Source organism: Orbicella faveolata, unplaced genomic scaffold (genome assembly GCF_042242905.1).
Source record: "Orbicella faveolata isolate gen_17 unplaced genomic scaffold, um_ofav_v1 contig_47, whole genome shotgun sequence".
NCBI lineage: Eukaryota > Metazoa > Cnidaria > Anthozoa > Scleractinia > Merulinidae > Orbicella > Orbicella faveolata.
The window spans coordinates 7,044,710-7,065,726 of NW_028301577.1; the positions used below are offsets into that span (position 1 = coordinate 7,044,710).

Sequence of the window (21,017 nt, forward strand, 5' to 3'; positions counted from 1 at the left end):
GTAACCAGGATAAGCACCAGCCTGATGAGCCGCTTGGCTCATGTACAGATTTAAGCGTTACCTATCTTTGGGCCACTTATTCCCCATCCTCTATTTTTTATTCCCGCCTCATTCCCTTATCTGTAATACTCCATTGCTACAATCTTGGACAAAATAAATGGAACATCTGGACCACCCCTCCCCCCATTTCAATGATGCCAAAATGGCGCGCTTTTGCTCCTTCGCGCCTTCATCATTGCTTTGGGGGGGGGGGATGGGGGATAATTGTTCCATTTTATTCTGTCCAAGATTGTCTGAGGACCACACTGGCGTTACAAGAAGCTATCTTTGCTATGCAGATCACATCTGATTTGTTGTCGCACGTTCGATAACCAAGGGAAAAGAACGTTAGCCGAAATAAATCTAATGATCTCTGTGAGTGATTGAAGCAGAATTGAAATAAAATCCCGACATGGTTTATTTCTGGTGTGTCATGTATATGACACTTATGCATATTCAATATGAAAATTGAATATGCATAAGTGCGTGTTGAAGTGTTGGCCAAAAGCAAAGTTATTTCTTTAGCCAAGCCGAATATATTTTTATTGTTGGTACTGCGCGTGCGGGAAATAAAAATATTAAACGTTGCACATCTTTGATTAAGCTCGCTTTCTTAGTTTTTCAGAAATTAATTTTGAATTGCGATCCTTTTAAAAGTACCTTATCGATACCTTCACAAGTTGATTTTTTTTTTTGCACCTCTGACGTGGTGGCAATATGTGGACGGCAATGGTGCACGTGGAGGGAGGGTTCATTGATGTGAGGGAGACAGAGTGAACTGATAGCAGTGCATTGGCACTGTTTGCCAGCAGATTTTACGACCAAAAAAAAAATAGATTTCAACTTACCCGCAGAAAGAAAAAAAAGAAAGAAAGAAAGAAAGAAAGAAAGAAAAACAGCAGACGAGGAGAATGGTCTCGAACCTGGGAGAGTTCTCACACTCCACCTTGACCCGCGATTTACGTGCTACTCCAGTGCGCCATATAAGCCCTCACGCTTTCGTTCCATTATTTTTCTGAAAGCCTTAACTTTTCAGGCAGTTATTGGATATTTTCCTATTGAAGTATTTTCTTTCTGTAGAATAGTTTTCTTTATAAAAAAGAGTCTTGCACAATTTTTATCTACGTTGAAATCAAATTCAACGATTTACAAGTTTTTATTGACGATTTTTTACGGTTTAGCACGGTTTTGTAGCAGGGCAGTAAAATAATATTCTTAGCTTAGTTTCTATTTTATTGATCGCTTAAATCGCCAAAAACCGTTTTAAACCGTCCAAAAACCAACCTAAATTGTAGGAAATATGTCGTAAACCGTCACTTAAACGTGTAAGCATCGTTTTAACATGGTGCACGTGCCTATAGAGAACGGTAGTTTTATTGACTTCAGTCTTCCGTCATTACTTCGTATTATGGCAGTGATACGACTATTCGCAGACTCGACAGTTTTATTGATCAACTCCTGTGAAATACGACAGATTGTTCTGTATTAAACATCTCGCTTAAAGTGAAATTCGAAGTTGTCTTCAGGAATTTGTAGTGAAACTCAGTGTTTCGTTCGGTATTCTTTTTTTTCAATGGCATGTTTGTAGTGAGCTTTTCGAGCACCAATATGATTCGTTATTAATCGCAGTACTACTCTGGAAAGTTGGGGTTAGAATGACGCTTTTATTTATTCATTGTTATCAAAATACACTCTACTTGTAGTGCCTAAACTTAAGCTATCAGCGTTACCATTGGGTTCTGACGCGCGTGACTGCGACAGACACCACTTCCTTGTACTGCCAATAAATGTGTTGACATGTTAGTTCCTAATTACTGGCTCCCGTTGTCTTGTCACGTTGAAACCTTAAATACAATCTTGGACAAAATAAATGGAACATCTGGACCACCCCTCCCCCATTTCAATGATGCCAAAATGGCACGCTTTTGCTCCTTCGCGCCTTCATCATTGCTTTGGGGGGGATGGGGGATAATTGTTCCATTTTATTCTGTCCAAGATTGTAGAAACATCTGCAAGTTTGAGTTGAATTGGAATGCCTTTTTCTATAAACTAGATAATAGACCCTTTGCACAATCCGGTCACATCGTACAAAATCACACATGCTGGTGATCAAGTTGCGCAGTGGGACTTCCAAAACAACGGCAGGTCCAAGTGGACTGGTACGAGTTGCATTGTTTTGGAAGTTCCACTGTGCAACTTGCTCACCAGCATGTGTGATTTTGTACCATGTGACCGGATCGTGCAAAGGGCCTATTCCTAACTGGTGGCATGCATGTGCAAATTTATCTGTACATGTACGTCTGCATACCTTTTTATTTCTTGACTTTTTGAGTAATTCACGAACATTTGTCTACCGAGAACAGTGAGTGTATTTGACTGAAAATAAAACAAAAACATAATATTCAAAATTAACTATTAAATAAATATGAACATGGGTAACAGCATGACGAATATCATTTGGACTTTGATAAAGGCCAAATATGAGAGAAGCACCAGACTATTAACTGCAACAGCATATTAAAATATGCAGTTCGAGAAAATATCCATACTCCCCCCACAGAAGGGATTGGAATTTCCTGGGGGGTGGGGGGTTCTGGAAGATCAAAAAATTTAAAGATATGTAGGAAGCTTAGCTGGAATTTCCAGAGGGGTGGGAAGGTGTTAGAAAAAATCCCTTCTGAGGGGGGGTATGGATATTTTCTGGAACTACACAATACACCAGGAAATTGAGGTCAATAAGAAAGTAATATACATGTATCAAACATTAAAATCCAGCAAATATTTTCGCTCAGGCGCAATTGGTCTAAACGCATCACCTGACTGAATATTCCCCAGGGACTATCCAAGTAATATTCCCCAATTTTCAAAACCACATGTGTTGCGAAAAACATTTGAAGGATAATAAACACAATAGCCTCCATTTGGCCTGAGAATTCTCAGATGTATGCTTGGATATTTGTCCTTGGACATTATCTATTCCTCAAAGCTCACAATTTTCCTCGAGCTATGCTCTTGGAAAACTGTTCGCTTCTTGGAACAGACAATTAATGTCAATGGACAAATATCCGAGCATATTTCCGCACCAAATGGAGGCAACTCTTAATATATATGTACAGGTGCCAGGTGTATCTTACCTGTGAGAATGATACTAGAGCTATGGGAGATTCAATATCCTGCAAAAGTGAAAGGAAAAAAGGCATGTTTTTCTCCAGTAATAATTAAACATTTCTTTAAATGCAAATGCAGAGTGATTCAAGATTATAGAAGTGCTAGGATCTTAACACAGCACACTTTAGATCTGCTGACATGCACTATAAGACATTACACTTTGGTAGTTAAATTTCACAAGTCTGAGAAGTTTCAGTGACGTTTTCAGCATTTATCACACAGGAAACTAAGCAGCAGGATTTCTGGCAATTGATATTCACAGGCAAGCAAAACTTATTGAATCACACTGCTTTATAAGAAAAACCTTTCTCCAAACTAAGGAGGCAAAATCAGCCTCAAAGCTGGTCAATTTGCCCAGTGCACAGCCCTTGATGACACCCCTTGATGACACCCCTGATAGTCTTGGTGCTGGGAATTCTCCATAACCACATTTTGCCAATACAGCAACTATAACTAAATCTTCCTTCAACCAGACTTAAAATCTACATATTTTCCTTACAAATGCTTCAAGTTGGTTAGCCCAGAACTTTGAGCCAGGCACAGGAAATTAAGTTTTGACAAACATAATGGATAAAATTATGCTTTAGACCCAAAAGCAATATTGAGACATGCTCATAACATGCATCTAGGACACACTAAACTTGGCAGATACGTATGGTTGCTGGTGGTGACATTAGGCTGTTGCCAGTCCTTTGACAGATACCTGAACTCAAGCAGGCACCTTAAATAAGTCTTGGACCCTACAATGCTTTGGACAGATGCCTAGATATTTGTTAGGCTATTTAGAAAGAAATTAACATAACCACCAAGTCTAAATATCAGTTTTCAACATCGAAAATGTAAGCCACAATTTGAGAAACAAATTTCAGCCATAGTTCCCTGGACTGTCATTAAGTTTTGAGTCTCCTGTAGCCTTGATCTCATACATATAACAAACACGTTGATTTATGGGTGAATTGTATCAAGAACAGGCATGTTCACCCACAACATCAAGGGCCCACAGTATCAAACATACTCAGCCGCAGCAGGTGTTATGGGTTGCGACCGTTATCGACAGCCCTGGTTCCAGTAACTTTGCCACAAATTTCGACTTTTTACAAGTTTTGAGCACTAAATTACACTGATGTAAGAAAAACGTTTTAAAATATATGGCTTCTTTGTGCACAAAGCTATATCTACTGCAGCCATGAAATTTTAATATTTTTTAGTCATTTTCATTTTCAAGAATGATATGTAATAGTCAAAAACAATAACTATACCATAATTGTCAGTATTTTATACACAGGCTCTTACATGATTTCACCCCACGACACAAAACAAGAGATTCCTAACAATGCATTTCGTATTAAATATGTTAATTTGTGTAACTAACATAGCAATCATGTTAACTTACTTCAAATTCCACCAGTGCTTGTCTAATTTTTGGCAATAATGTCACATATCTGTATGGGAAAATGAAAATACATACAGCCTATTAAAAAAACTTAGAACATTTTAATCACATGACAATCAGTGGTAAAGTTGCAGGGGACCTGGGGCAAAACTGTTGCAATGAAGTCCACTCTTTAAGAAAGCCCCACAAGACAATGATTCCTAAACTGTTGAACAATTAGTTTTCCTCATGGTATGAGAGTTGACAAGCGGACAGATTAAAATACAGAAAATCAATACAGGTAGGCCATAATATATAATTGTTTATTAATAACTTTTTTTTTAATTACTATTATTGTTTACTAAAAAATTCAAAAACATTATACCTAACAAAGTACAGGAGATCTAGATCTGGAGTAAGAAGCACATAATAACAGTACTGGGCAGTCATTTAGGGCCACAACCTGTAATACCTGTTACGGCTGAGTATACCTCTATGGGACCCTGATGTTAAGTATCAACGTTAATCTGTTGCTTGGGTTCACTGTGCATTTACAGTTATCATAGATGAATCCACATGTTTTGAACAAATAGTTTTATCACGTGTTTCGAGTTTTGCCATTGATTGGGATGTGGTTATGAAAACTGCTCAGTTAGCCAATAAAGAGATTGATTGCTGTACACTCCGCAGATATACAGTGGAATCTCGATTTTTTGAAACTCCAAGGGAAGCAAAAATTGGTTCAAAAAATCGAATAGTTCGAGAAATCAGGGGTAAAATCACATTGTTTGACTGAGAAGAGGGAAACAACTTCTGGTTCGAGTTATCAGCAGGTTCGAAAAAATAAGGGTTTGAGAAATCAGGATTCCACTGTATTAATTTTAAATCAATGGCAGCTCTAGTATTTTATGGTCAGAAATTCATAATGCAATTTCATGTTGTTCACTCATTCATGTTGGCATCACACATGGCATACATGGGCCTTCATAAATTAACCCACAAAGCAACAAGTTTGTTACAGGTGTGAAGATGAAGGTAATGAAGGTGAAGCTAACTTACTTGTGCAAGCAATTATGACATCCCTATGGCAGAGTACAGTGTATAATGAAACAAGTACACATAAAGACTGCAACTGTGTAACTTTAATTGTTTTGGAACTCTATAATCATATATATTTGTACTAGTGTTGTACAGTCAAGTGTCCTTGACCCTTGGTTCAAAGTCCAGATTGCATGGGAAAACAATTTCAGAAACTGCTTTCAAACATTCTTGTGTATAAAATCTTGTCTAGCTTCCCTGTGACATCATTTAATTAACAGCAAACAGTGGAAACCTACCTCCCAATAACTTAGTTGAATCAAAAGTCGCTTCCCTACTCTCAGTCCAACACTGTAATTTTACCCCAGATTTCCCACACAATCTGACTTTTCAAATCAATTTTAGATTCACTTGGAGGTTCAAAAAATCGGGAATCCACTGTATATTTTGACTCACACAATAGGTTTGCCAAAATATAGCATGTTTAGTATAGATGCACACCTTTGAGATACTGCACTTCATATCTCTAATAACAACTAGAATTTTAATTTATTTATTTAATATAACTATTGTGTTCAAACTTGTTATTATTTAATATAACTATTATGTTCAAACTTGTTATTCAAAGGCTTTTAATTACACTCGATCAAGATGGAAAAAAAGCAAAATCATTTATTTCCACATTCCAAACAATTTTGCTCAATTACTTCTGAATCAAAGGTAATAGTCTTGTTCTTAGACGCCATAAATGGCAAATTCCTGTTCCTGAACCTCAAATACGACAGGAGGGATGGACTTTCTCCTGTATCATAACTCAATAAGTTCCGGCATTGGATATGGTCAAAAATACCTGCCAGTAAAATATTATTGCATGACCGTGTTATTTCACTTTCTAGCATGTCGCCAGACTTAACTTGGCCACAGATCAAAGTGTACAGTGTAATGTAAATAATTAAAATGCACAACGTACTTTACTCTCAAGTCAAATTATGCACCCTATAGAGTGCAAATTCAACATACGGAATCAAAGATCAAACTCAATTAAATCGTAATTGAGACCTCCTTTTTATGTCATCCTTCTTCAATAGTGTAGAACATGCTGACAATTAAACTGTAAGATTATTCTAAACCGATCAGAGAAAGCTAACATTCTTACGAGCATTTAACAGTTTTGCCAGCCTGACTGGCAGCTCACTATTTCCGGCCACAGAGAAGCCAGTGAAGCGGAACTTTTGATCATCGAGTACAGGGTCAAAATACGAGGAATTGGCAATGTAATCTGCATTAAGAATTCAACCTTTCATTTACCCTTGTAAAGTTAAATACTTTCTGATAATATTTTTAGTAAGTTAAAATTATTAACTACAAAGAATATTTAACACTGTTGCACTTTCTATGATGTGCATGTGTACATTTAAAACCAGACAACAACATTTTACAATTCAACAAAAAATAACTGTTATTTTATCAGCCACACCTACAGGAAGAACGTCAATGATGTAATACTTAATGGAATGCCAATCCAAAAATGGCCAAGCAAAGGAAACAAACAAATCGGCTATAAAAAGAATTAGTCATTGTCTTAACCCTAAAAAATTATGCTCACAAGTCTAATTATGTTAAAAACAAAGCAGTGACATGACCTTTTACGGTTAAGAATTTTATCTTGAAATCAACATGTAGCCATCTGCAAGCCGTATTCTGTTACAAAATCCAAGCATCGTGATTTTTACAGAATTTTCAAGACTAAAACAAAATGACAAATCAAGGTGTTGGAGCATTGCCACTTTATGCTCTGAGGACAAAAGACCTGCTAAATTGTCCATCAGTTTGACAGTAATGCACCATATCAAGTTTACACATCGTTATGGAGGTCAGAGGTGGGGGGGGGGGGGGGGGTCAAATCTTTGGGTGTTTATTTCAATGTGTACCTTCAAGATGATGCATGTTCACTTTTTGGATAATTGAGATAGTTGTCCTTCTGTGGGTGAATTATCTACAAGTGTGTTAAACTCTAGAAGCTTGAACATACATGTACACGTATACTACAGACTGCAATCATTCCATCCATACACAAGAATCAATCAACTGCTGGATCTAATATTAACTAATATTTTTGAAATGTATTGATGCAAATTGCTGCACATGAACAGATAACAATCTGCAACACAATAAGAAAACCATTAAGATCTGTCAGCTTGGAATGTTTGATTTTATGAGAAAACTATACAATGTACATAAGCAAATAAACAAATAGTTTTAGTTTGTAAAACTTGATAGTAATAAAACTGAGAAAGACAGCTGTGAAGTTTAACCTAACTGTGAGAAACTTTAAGCCTAAAATAGCATTAAGTGAATTTTGTTGCAGCTAAAAGCATTATGGGGTCAAAGGTTAAGTCGGTAAAACAGAAATGCAAAATAAATGTGACAACTCAATAACTTTTTGAGTTAAAGGTAATTAAAAATTTATTCACATTTTTAAAAAGAATGCTCTTAAAATGTCTGCAGATGATGTTGCTTAAAAATCCTGCAAAAACAAAAGGCTGTTGTGAGTGGCACAGCAATGCCATTCCCATGGTTTCTCAGTGTAATTCTATAAAACATGTTTGGCTACATGAAAAAAATTAGGAACTGATGGAATGACAGATAAAGGGAGGAAACAATACATTGAATGGAAATTTTGGCATTTTTTTTCCAATTTTGAGCAGTGTTCCTCTCTTGTAAGATATTATTTAACAGGGCGAAACCTTAATATCAAAAAAGGTGAAAATTATGAACATTTAATGTTAATTTGCTTGACCTTACATACACTATTATTAAGCTGGTGTCAAAGGACAATATATGTTTAGCACATTTTGTTATTTTCTTGTTTTCTTGATAAATCAGGAATGTCTTGTACTGCATACAGAAATGTTTTACTGCACAGCAACGCAGAGAACTCAAGACTATCAATCACTTCTAAAAGTTATTACATGTACCTATAATTTGGACATATACATGTGTACATGTAACTGTATTATTCAAATTATTCTAGCATTATGAAAATCTACAAACTATCCAAGGTGCTATGACACTAAATTGAAATGTTTTTGGCTTTGATTGATTGATTTTTTTTCCCACTCTTCTTTTGAGGCCTTTGGCAGTGAATTATTCCCAAAGCTTTTAAAATTCCCTGATGATACCATTTTCATTTTGCCTAAGGTGGAGGACATTTTAACCTACATGAACTCATAAATTTATCCATGATTACAATACATCTGAGTGCCCCTCCAAGGTACAATATTTGCCCCCAAGTAATTAATATAACGTAACCTCCTTGAGTTGTGAAAACACTTCTGCAACAGTAATCACGTTTTTTTTTCCCTTTGTTTTTTCTGACAGACTTTTCTCATCTTCTTCATGTCATCTGTATCTGAAGAGGAATTTGTCTGGGCAGTATTTTACAGGAAACCTCTCATGTGCATTTTCCCATTTAAAGATACATGTATCAGTGGTATTGACCCACAACTTCAAAGTTGATCAATATTGCAATTCCCCCAACAATATTGATACATTCTCAAGCAGATGAGTGATGAGAATAAAGGAAATTGCCCACTGAGGGTATTTGTCTCGGTGAACCATCAAATTGCCAGAACTAATTTTAAAAGAACAGTGTTTCAATCAACAACAAGATTGAAATTTTGATCGAGCACTGCAGTATATCTAGAGGAGGGGTACAATTTCATGGCCCAGAACCCAAGTCTAAATGTAGCTTGAAAGTTTAATAAAACATGATAGGAAGTGCATATATTGAATAAATGACAAGAATTCAGCTGCAATGAAAATCTCTGTGCAGTCTTCCCTATTTTATTTTATTTTTATTTTCTGAGAGCACCTTTAAATGCAAGAGAGAGAAAATCTAGGAAGCCAAATTTTCATTACAGTTTAACTCTCAAGAAATCTAGTATTATGCTTGTATCCTCAATCAAAGGTTTTCATACTTACGTAATTTTCCCGAAAGGCTGAAGAACGTTTATTAAGTCTGTTTCTTTACAACCATCTGCAACTGCTCGACAGTGAATGACACGCGAAGGAGGCGTATTGTGATGTGCTGTAGAATTTAGAGATAATGACTGTGGAAGAGTGAGGCTTGAGTTTGATGCCAACGTAGAAACTGAAGAACTGGGAGATAATGAATAACCTGAAAATAAATAACGAGTACAATTATTAATGAATGCATGAGCTCAAATGATGGAAACTAAATGCAAAGAGATCTTGCCTGCCACATTTATCTCAGCTAAAACCACAAATTAAAAACCCAAACAAATCTGTGAAAGCAATGGAATGAGACTGAAAAGTCTTCGGATTAATCAAGTACAAGTTATGCCAGAAAAGTTATGATTCTAGAAGAGGAAAGCAAATGTTTTCTGCTGGAAAGGAGCCAACAATATTTTAGAATTTCAGTATTTGTAATTAAGCCTTTCCATTCAGGTCTATATACTATTGTATGCAGCTGGGAGCTTGTATTGTGATTCAGTCTCCAGATCCCACAACACCTCTACATAGCATCCAAAATCTCTGCAGGCCATGGGAGAACATTAAATTTTAAGCAATGTACAGCAAAAGAAATAAAAAATTCACATTTCTTCTTAAGCATGTTTTTCTGCCCGAGGCCATTTGAAATTAAACATAAATTCAGTACATTTTCATTTTTCACCCAATGTCTGTTTAGGGTGACACATGAACAATCAGGGGGTTATAAATCAAACCATGACATTTTTGAGAATCATCTTTGCAGAACATCTGCCCCAAAAAGCAATCAATTTTTACAGCCAAAGTTTTGTCTACAAAACGATATGCCTTTGCAAAGAATTAAGACAAACCTTGGAAATATTTAACTGACATATTAATTTACAGTGCTTCTCGACTTACTAGACACACAAGTAGCTTTTAGAAGCAGGATGTTAAGAGAAACAAGTGCAATTTCTATCATGTGCAATTATTTTTTCAAAATTACAATTTTGTAAAAAAATCTCAAAAAATATAAATAATACTTAATAACATAAAGGAACAGAGAGAGGGAAGAAGAAATAAAAGCAGTCAGCCGAGCTGGACAGCACCAAAAATACTAAAATTCTACCGTATTTGTTATGCTACGTACAACATTCCAAGTAACTTGCAGTCATTTTACAGATTGAAAGATATTTGAGGTAATAGTTGAGAAGTACACTATGATAAAAATAATTGAACAAAATTGGCAACACCTGTACTACACACCCAGGCCACCGATTTGTGATTTAGACAATTTTTCCATAGGTCAGCACAAATTTATTGATAGCCTGATCTTATAAAAGACATTGTGCGTATGGCTGAATACAAAGGGAAGCTACATGTTCTACACTGTATAAACTGACAAAGCTCACTTTACTTTCCACACACAAAAAAGTGATTTTTTTTTCTCAAATGTCTTCTAACCAGGGAGGTCTGCAGTGCTCAAAGGGATTATGCATTTTTTAGTTTGCCTAATAGATGCTTCTAAATGACAGAATATTGATTTTCTGGCCAAGAAATATAAGCAAATAACATTTCTGAACAAATGAAAGTCTAGAGCCAATGCAAATTTGGTACAGTCTGAAGAAAACTAGCATCCCATTGGTCAGAAGGCATTCGATTATTAAGTAATGCCTTTGGTTGTCATATCCCACACACTCAGCAAGTGTTTCTAGGATGGAATGACTACAACTGCCCCGAGCTTTGTTAAATCAGCCCCAAGCAAGTCTGACAATACCTATTTTAATACAACATTGTTTTCAAAGTACATTCCTCGTGGTCATAGAATTATATTGAGAATTCAAAATAAGTAATCATTATAAAAATGACTAGAAATTTTCTTGGAGTCCTTTGGGGTGCAAGTTTAATACTTTGCATGTAACTAAAAAATATGAATTAAAGCAATATTTATTTTTATAGTTAGCTGAAAAAATGTGTCACAGGGATCTACTTCAACTAAAATTAGATACAGCAATTTTACAGTTTACAAACTTTTTTTGAGGTGAGGCACAATATTTCTTATCTCCTCTTTAGAGCTCTTAATTAAGAAAGTCATTTCAGGAAAATCACACTAAGCAGAGTAATTTTCTTTTGCTTACCATGGTTAAAAATCCCCAGAATTTTCTCAGTCAGACAAAGACTTAAAAACTTTTTTTTTTGCTCCAGGGATTTTCAGAAATTTTAATGAGGCAGAATCAAATGTTCCATTCTGAATAAGTTACCATGGGAGAATTTTAAGCACCCCTAATCCAAGACAATTTGTATTGATGTGGCATGCTTGCAGCCAAAACAGGAGCCAAGATAAATGGCATTAGAGTAAATCTCTGGCGGTTCATTGATTTGAATAATTCTTGTATTCATGAATTCAAGTATGTATTTCCGAGATTCCAAATATAAACTCGCTGATGTGGTCCAGTGAGTTTTGTTATTGACCGATCAGTCAAAGTTAACAAAAGATTTCACGGTCCGTTGTGTTAAACCAAGTACGAAACGAAAACGCAAGTGCGAACAATTATCTGCTCTAGCAATAATTGCCCCAATGACTAAAGATGTATGTTTCTTTTATATTTTAATCAAAAGTCAGATGACTGTGAAAATTAATATCAACAGGGAAAAATGCCGTTTATCAGTGTGTTACGCATTTTAGGAAAAGATAGAATTACAGTGGTTCACAAGTCAGAAGCTGCGACCCGAAATTTAACGTATAGATTTAAACTCACGATAACATCGCTAGAAAAGCCTGCACGACTCCTACGAGAAAGTCAACACGATATTGCCCTAAAACCTCTTCATTAACATTTCCATTCATATCAGCGAGGTTCAAGAAATGTACCTTGTACTATTCGCACATCAGGCGAGCCGCGATTTCTTCTGACAAAGCAGATCATCAGAAAATAAACAGACGCATTCCGCGTTTTTGTAGTACAGCTGTTTGGCAGTTCAAGTATCACTGAAAGATATCCTTCTTTCATTCTTTCAGGAAGAGCCGTTCCAGACATTGCGTGGTCATTGAGCTCACAAATAACTGACAAGCCACAATAACAGCCTTCAATTGACATTTCCTTGCCGATCTCAAACACGCACTCCTCGTATGCGCCCGGTGCTGGCGACGGCGTTTATTCGTTTTTGAGCCCAAGCGGTACAACATTCATGGTTTATTGACTAAACGTGACAGTCATTTAAGAATACATGAATTTCAAAGTTTAACAACAATATTAAGACAACAGACAAGGGAAGCAGACACACTCAGAGGTAATGGTGCCCTAAGAACATTAAACCATGCATTTCGTGCACGCCCAGCCCCGGCGCACATTTTATAGCTGATTCCCTCTCACGATTTCTTTTTCTGACCTTAAATCCCCCTGTTCTATGACGGCAAAGCGACGTTCCACAACACATTACTCCTGCTTTGACGTTGAAACTGAGTACGCCAGCTGAAATATTTATGATTTTTCGAGTAACGCATTAAGCGATATCAGCGCAAAAGCTACAAAGGAAGCGCATACTAGTACCTGAGGATGGCGAATATTCCGTGCTGAAGCCATTCAGTGTGCTGTAGGGAACGCCATAAGATGCGGGGTATGTGTACAAAGCTGCTGCGTCCGTCTGCTGTCCACAAGGATACGAATACGAAGAGAAAGAATTCGCGAACGTGTACGGGTATGAATAATATGCTGATGTATCACTGACAACTGGTGCGGAATGCGAGCTTGTGGGAGAGCTGGCTGCGTCTGTTCTGTAATATCTGGCAAATTTTGATTCATCGAAGTTTGTTGCTGTCAGTCCGCTATCCATTTTCGCCCGTTTGTTCGGGCTTTCGATGCCTGTGGCGGCTATCATACCGCCAATGTCAGCCATGTTTTCAATGAAATGTTTCCTTCTAATATCAGCGATTAAGCGAGTCAGCGGGTAATAACAACAAAAATGTCTCGTTCCAGGCTCTCACATAGCTATCATATAACAATTGTGATTGGCTCAAAATTGCTCTAAAATATTGACCAATGAAAACCCGCCATTTATTTCGGAGCTAGCCAGCCATTTTGCTTGCCTGAAAAACGCGCCATTTTGAAAAGTAAAATTCGTAAACAGAACAGCGATGTATCGGTCGACAAAAGCTCGAAAATGCACCAAAACTACAACTGAAGATTCAAAACATCCTGACGAACCTTCTAACTGTATTATTTGTTTGGAAAAGGTCGTTTGTCGTGGAAAATTGAGCGTCTGCAATCACTGGTTCTGTTTTCCATGCATATTGGAGTGGTCGGAGGTCGGGACTTTTCTTTTGAATTTATTTAGTTTTTAACTTTATAATATCAGTGGATATCTCACTTGTTGGATTCATGGATAAATGAAAATCAATTATTAAAGCTCTCACTAACGCCAAGTATGTTTTCATTTCAGAATACTAATACCTGCCCGATTTGCAAGACCCGATTCCGTTGCATAACAAAGGTATCCCCACCGGACGTAGAAAAGTTATGATTCGATTAAAAATAAGCTTAAATGTTTTGTTCTATCAAGATCTCACATGACGGAATATTTCCACTTTGATTCAGCAGTATACAATAGCGCTTTTTAGATCTAGACTTTAAAAGCTAATTTGGCACGTGATTTTAATTTTTAAGGCATTTTGTTTCTTTAGCATAATAACTTTCTTAGTTTTACCTGTCAAGGAAGCGATAAATCTTAACAGATGTGGGTTGATGCAGGTGTAACGTCGGCTTAGAGTTAATTACTGGAATTACCTTTGTGTCAGGTTACCTCTGAAATACTAGTAATACCTTGACTAGTGTGTTTTGGCTTGACAGGAAAATTAAAACCACCGTGATATACATTAGTGATCCGAGCCGTTGCCCAAGATAAGTGCATGCTTTTAAACATGTTATCTACTGCTGCCAATAAAACGTGACGTTAAACATGGAATGTTAATCCCAAACTCCCATGTATTTTAAATGAGTGTAAAAGTAAGCAGATGTCATTATCATCCTCTCCACGTCTCCTTTCTCTTTTGAATATTTAAAGTGAAATTCATCTTGACTTATTCCCAAGAGCAGCAGATCTTTTCTGAGGTTTCTCATTAAACCATTTTTTTTATTATTTATCACAGTCACCAATAGACATAATGACTCAAGTTTCGTGTGGTAAACTACTCAAAGTTTGATCAGCTCAAAATAATAAATTGCCTTTACCCGAAAATGTCTCATACAGGTAAATTTTAAAAATAAATTTCAGATTCATTTAGACCCATTCAGATCTCCACCAACTAAAGTTCGAGTAGGAGACTGCGATCAAAGAGTCTGGAATGATGATGACGAATTAGTAGCTGACGACCTTCTTGATGCAATTGACTCAGATAATTCTAATGGTGATCAGGAACCTTCTATTTCTGTAGAAAATCCACGGACAAGAAGCACAAGGCGACAGGTTTGTGTATATATGTTTAATCTGTGTGAAATTGATACTTCTTCATTGACAGTTGCTTAATTTGACAAATTTTTTTCCCAGGGTATCTTCTAATTGACACTTGATGGCACTTTAAATTTTAAATGATTGAACAAGTTGCTTGGCGTCTAGTAAACCACAGAACTAAATCAATTATTTCACTTTCGCATGACTCAATTTCTTGTTGCTGACTTTGTTTTTCAAACTTAAGTTGATTAATAGTGTTAGTTCTTGACTTGTGGGGAACTTTCAGGAAACTTTCATCGGTAATAAATCACAAAAGATAGGATGTTGTAAGGCTTCTTCAGATTGCAGATCAACTTTTTAAATTCATATTTACACTATGGGGTGTGTGTCTTTCAGTTGGAAACTTAAGCTTTGGAGCGGGATTCTTTATGCAGCACATATCCGTTAAATCACATCAATAGTTCTCAACCACACATTATGCAGTTTTTCTTTTTGTTCTTATGGACTGGTCAACAAGTGAGAACTGGACATTTCAGGCAAAGTTTTGTTTCTCATTTTGTTTAATGATACACAATGGGAAACTGCGCTTGCTAGGCCACATGTAATAACAAAGCTTCATAAGCAATAACCCTTGAAATAAGCAACTTCTGAAAAAAATAACTAATTTACTATAGACAAAAATATCTTTTAGTAGATCCTGAAACTGTTTATTTCTCCTCCTAAATGAAAGAAGATACAGCCATTCAATATTAATTACCGTAGTTAATCTTCACATGAATATTTGTTTTGCAACTACACTGTATGATAAAATGCAAATTCTGTGTGCTATGTTGACTGAAGTTCAGTGTTGATTGTCATTAACACTTTCAAATACATTTATTAGCAAGTTCCTTATTAATTTCAATTTGACGCCATTGAGGAGTCACCACTGAGGTTTCAAAAACAAAAACAGTTTATTATTACTAAATAGGTCTCTTACTTGATATACATGTACATCATAACGCTGGGTATATAGATTTTCATTCTTTGAAGTCAGTGTTCTTTGCAAACAATTCTAGGTTGACAGAAGGGGCAACTCTGAGACATCCAGACTGCTACGTCTTGATGATTACGACCATGAGGACTCCTTCATCGATGACACTGATGAAGCACTGCAAGCATACCTTTATGCTACTTACAGCCAGGAAGATTTAGGCGTGATTAATAATGATGGTGAGGAAAGTAGTTCTGGAGAAAGCTGTGATGATGACAGTGTAGGACAAAGAACCAGTCCATATCAGTTCCGTAACAGGCGTGCTACTCTCAGAACATCTTCAAGAAATACAAGAAGTTCCACTTTTGACAGGTACAGTATGCTTACGCTGTAATTAAGTACTGGTAATTGTAATAAATAATAGGAAAATAGAACTGTGCAATAAGGTACAAATTGAGCAGTTTCGCCCATGCCACTGATTCATATCCTAAAACATGCATCCACTATGTAGTTTTTGTTGGAAATGATTCTTGTAACCCTTAACAATTCAAAGAAGGAGGTAAAACCTGCCACTGGTAGTGCAGGTAATGTTTGGTATCTTTGTTTAGTGCCATTCCATTGGAGGTCAATCTATTTTTTAATTGTCTATGAATAGAGTGGTTTTCAATGAGTGTCGAAAAGTAATTGGTGGTACATAAACTATGCTGCACAATTGCCAGGAAAAGACTTGCATCACTTTTTCATCCAGTTGGAAGTAAGACCAAAACCAATATTATTGTAACTTGTTTGTGCGACATTTTCCTGCACTTTGCATCCACAATATGTAATTACTTCGAGTTTTGATTGGTTCAATGGATGGCCTGCATCCTTTGTGATTGGTCAGAGTGATTACTCTGGTTTTGGTTTTATGGCACTCAATTGAAAACCACTCTATATTTTCCTGCCTTGGTTATGGTCACTAAGAGCGATAGTATGGAAAGCAGCTTCAGTCGGAAAAACTAAAGTACCAAGAAGTAGGGAGTGATCAAGTCGGCTGAAATACAAATTATGTAGGGTGGGCAGGTGGGTGCCAGGTCTTAAAAAAGTCCCTCTGGTTACTTGCCCAAGTCAATTTACGAAAACATTCTTTTCCTTTACAGAATATGTATTCAATGACCTTGCTTAGTAGTTTCTAGTTTGTCTTGAGTTTTTATTTGTCAAGTCAACTTATAATATTATTAGATTGATTTTCTGACCTCCTGAGTAAAGGAAGATAATAAAAATGTTTACCTACAGAAGTATGATTGGCCCACAATGAATGCAGAAAGCTATAGTACCATAGGTCTCTATCCATTGATTCCTCTGCACACCTTGTTTTCCTTTGATGCTTGAAATCTAAAACTCAAGGCTATGTAATAAGTGACTTTGCTGCCTCAGAGTTTAAGCATCATTATTTTGAAATTTTCTGCTTTATAAGCCTGTCTGAGATAGGAGTGGATGTATTGTGTCTATCACCTGCAAGCATTGGCAACTTTATAGTTGAAGATGATGAGTCATCAGGTAAGTAGCTATTGCTTAGTTATAATAGTGAGTAACCATTGCACCTTGCCCTGGTGCTGCTACCTCAGTAAACTACAGGGGCTTCTCTAATGTTTTCAGTACGACTGGCTATAACAGGCGGGCAAACATTTTTGAAGAAAAACTTTCCTCTAGATGGTCAAACTAGACGGGCAAAATCATCCTCACAGCGGGTCAATTTGCCCAGTGCCTGGCCCTCAATGAAAGCCCTGAAACAATAATATAAAGCAATGTTTCAAAAACCACTAAAACAGAGACATGAAAGAGTTTCTTTAGTTTATGGATTAGATCATACTAAACATATTTTTGTAACTGTTATGGTACAGAATTGGGAAAAAGTCTATAAACAGCCATAAAATAGTTCAGAAACACATGTTTTCTTGTCTTTCTTGAATTACAAGTTTAGTATTTTAAATAATTTTGTGTCATTAGATGAGCGGTACAATATTGCAGTACCATTTGGAACTCACAGTAAGAAGTCCAAAGGCAAACGTAAGGTGAAAACAAGAAAACACAATAATTCTAGGACAAGAAAAAGTTCTGAAACATCCAGACCTAATGCTAGTACCAATAGGAGATCACAACGATCACACAAACCTAGGAAACAACAGGAACCTCAGGAGGAGAGTAGCAAGAGTAAAAGAAAGAGACAGGTAAGGAAGATAACAAAGGATGATGCAGTAGATATAATTATGGTTCTGTCACTGAACAAAAATGATTAAACTTTCCATACTTTTTTTCTTACTGGTTCCAGTAGCATGAAGTGACCAGGAGTATTTCTACTCCCCCCTGGATGGGATGCTAGTCCATCGCAGGGTTACCCCCAGCATTAAATTAAATTCGTCGGTACCCATTTATACACCTGGGTAGAGAGAGGCACCAAGTTAGTTAAGTGTCTTGCCCAAGAATACAACACAGTGTCCCTGGCCAGGGCTCAAACCAGGACTGCTTGCTATGGAGTTGAGCACACTAACCATGAGGCCACTGTGCCTCTGTTAGTGTATTAACTTAAATATTGTGAATTAGCCAATTTGATTTTAACTGATGGTTATTGCATAAACTGATGCCAGCAATTTCAAACCTTGCTGTCAAGAATTGGCTAAAGAAATGAATGGTAGTCACCTAATATATGAGTTTTCAATAAATTTAACTTTATTCTTTCAGAGGTTGGAAGCAGGCAAGGAAACTAAAAATTATAGTTAAGAACAATATTTGGCCAGGTTATAAGTGCATGTGCTTTAAAAGCATTTGTGTGCTCTTTCCTTGATTCATCAGACCTCTGTCAGTGATGATGAATTTCAACCAGGGACATCTTCAAGAAGTAGATCACCAACCAACCAGCGATCGACTGATGGCTGGATCAGCATGGCCACAAAACGAGCTGAAGCACATTCTTTGACCCCATCTACAACTAATCAGAGGACAGTTACTAGGTAAATTATGCATGTGTCAGATACCAAATGCAACTTTGATAATAAACATTCCTGTCCACAAATGTGTGGTTCCAAGAAATTCCATTATACCAACCACACTGACAGGGAGATCATTAGAAATTTTGAGGGATAGGGTTTCAAAAGCAAAAGATTTAAAGGGAAAGTATGAAGCATAAGTGAAATTTTATTTATTGAAAACCACTTCTCATGTTAGCAGGGCTCTTAATCCTTAAACCATGTTCCCCATTGGCTATAATTTGCAAGCAAGTCATTTGTATTACTGCATAGAGGTTTTCAATTGAGTGTCGTAAAACCAAAACCAAACCAATTACTTACCAATTAGACTACTCAGCCAATCTAAAACCATTATATTAAAACCAAAACCAAAACCAAAACCAAAGTAATTGCCTAATTACTTTCGACACTCAGTTGAAAACCACTCTATTTACAATGATATTATTTTAATCTCGCAGGAAACGGGCCTGTAAAGGAAAGAAGCCAGTTGAAAATGGAGAAAGTTCCAGTCACAGTGAAGCATATGAAAGTAGTAGTGATTCTGAGAATGAAGTTTTAAGTGAGCGAATCAAGAAAGCAAGGGTTAAAGCTAGAAGTGATGTCAAGAAAGAAAAGGAATGCCAAAATGTATCAAAAACATCTGTCACTACAAGAAAGAGTGAAAATAAACAGACTAACAAGTTTTGTGCAAGGCAGGAGCTGCAACAACGAGGCATTGGTTCTCCCTCAACATCTACATCCACTGAGATGCAGGAAGACGATTTCTCCATTGTTACATTTGTAAAACCCACTCCTCAATCTAACAAAAAGCGATCGATATTCACCAAAAGACAGCGCAGGTCTCCAAGTACTTCATTTGATCACTTAGAAGGTTATGCCATTTCCCCTACTGAAATGCAACGAAAGAAAAGTGGCTTAACCAACCATCAGCTTAAAACCATCAGTAATCACAAGAGAACAGAGACTTCTTTGGTACACAAGAGTGATACTGTTATTAAACTTGAGACGTCACCCTTAGTTAAGAAGAAAAAACCCAGGCGAGCAAGAGTGTTAGTAAGCAGTGACAGTGATTAATGTGACTTGTGACTGATGTGAAAGATTTGTGAGACGTAACATTTTTTGTAACAAATATGTGATTATACGTGGTCATACACTGATTAACACTGTGAAGTATTCTTTTTCTTGTCCAGACATAATTAAATAAAAGCTACCGTGCTAGTGTTAAATTTCAGGCCCCAGTTGTTCGAAGGCTGGATAACGCTATCCACTGGACAAATCGCTTTCTAGTGGATAAGTGTTAGGAAAACAAACCAAGCTATCTGCTGGATTTATCCGGTGCGTAGATAGCATTAACCACTTTCCCAACAACCCGAGTGTGGTGTTTAGGTCTATCGTGAGTCCAACATGGGTTGTACATGTATTTTGCAAAGCTCCTCCAAGACTTTAATGGACCTTTTTGGCGATATGGCCAGTTTTAGTTCTGTTGTTTCAAATAACTATTATGGGATGCTTAGGGGGGCAAATACGGTAACCATGTCTGATGAGGAACAGCTCCTCTCACCTCTCATTTACAGATTAGTATGCAAGCATGTACCAGTTTGTTATTGGTTCAAGCGTTACCCTTTCACTATTTACACAAATCTGAAATAGTACAAATAACAGACTATTTCTCCATGTTATTCAAGTTATGCTGATTAGCTGCCAACTCGACACCGTGAAACCGCAGGTGGTATGAGTTGATGCTGATAACTTTATTTATACATGGTAAAAATTCCTTCAGCATAATTTAAAAGTATAATATATAAGTCTGCCTAACTAAAATAACTAATAATTATTTTAATAGTATTATAAGAATAAAAACCTATCATGTTACCAAAGCTGCTTTTCAAGGACGTAGTGTCTCATTCAAAGCTGTAATGACGCAGTTTACCTTTAAATTCACTGAAAGAAACTGTAGATCAAAGTTCACCAGAAAGGCTGTTCT

The 21,017-nt window shown here is 36.6% G+C and overlaps 2 protein-coding genes across 2 annotated transcripts in view; one reads left to right on the forward strand and one right to left on the reverse strand.

The window, feature by feature from the left end:
* Positions 1–13,550, reverse strand: part of LOC110051976 (heterogeneous nuclear ribonucleoprotein L-like) — a 32,148-nt gene extending 18,598 nt beyond the window's left edge. The window contains exons 1-5 of the mRNA XM_089279353.1: positions 13,159–13,550; positions 9,602–9,797; positions 4,601–4,649; positions 3,174–3,212; positions 2,348–2,415 (exon numbers count right to left, since the gene is read on the reverse strand). Of these exons, the coding sequence (XP_089135479.1) occupies positions 2,348–2,415; positions 3,174–3,212; positions 4,601–4,649; positions 9,602–9,797; positions 13,159–13,504 (698 nt within the window). The 5' untranslated portion in view covers positions 13,505–13,550. The remainder of the gene's footprint in view (positions 1–2,347; positions 2,416–3,173; positions 3,213–4,600; positions 4,650–9,601; positions 9,798–13,158) is intronic.
* Positions 13,551–13,652: 102 nt separating this feature from the next.
* On the forward strand, positions 13,653–20,259 carry LOC110051971 (uncharacterized). Its single transcript, XM_020758086.2, has 8 exons — positions 13,653–13,913; positions 14,048–14,098; positions 14,879–15,070; positions 16,114–16,400; positions 17,485–17,567; positions 18,018–18,238; positions 18,861–19,018; positions 19,492–20,259. Exons 1-8 carry the CDS (start codon positions 13,743–13,745, stop codon positions 20,105–20,107), a joined length of 1,779 nt encoding a protein of 592 aa, XP_020613745.2. The 5' UTR covers positions 13,653–13,742; the 3' UTR covers positions 20,108–20,259.
* The last annotated feature ends 758 nt before the right edge of the window (positions 20,260–21,017 follow it).

Coding starts and splice junctions, on each gene's coding strand:
- LOC110051971 (XM_020758086.2), top strand. CDS start 13,743: ATGTATCGGTCGACAAAAGCTCGAAAATGCACCAAAACTACAACTGAA. Junction 14,099..14,878: donor GATTCCGTTGCATAACAAAG/GTATCCCCACCG, acceptor AATAAATTTCAG/ATTCATTTAGACCCATTCAG. Junction 16,401..17,484: donor AGAAGTTCCACTTTTGACAG/GTACAGTATGCT, acceptor CTGCTTTATAAG/CCTGTCTGAGATAGGAGTGG.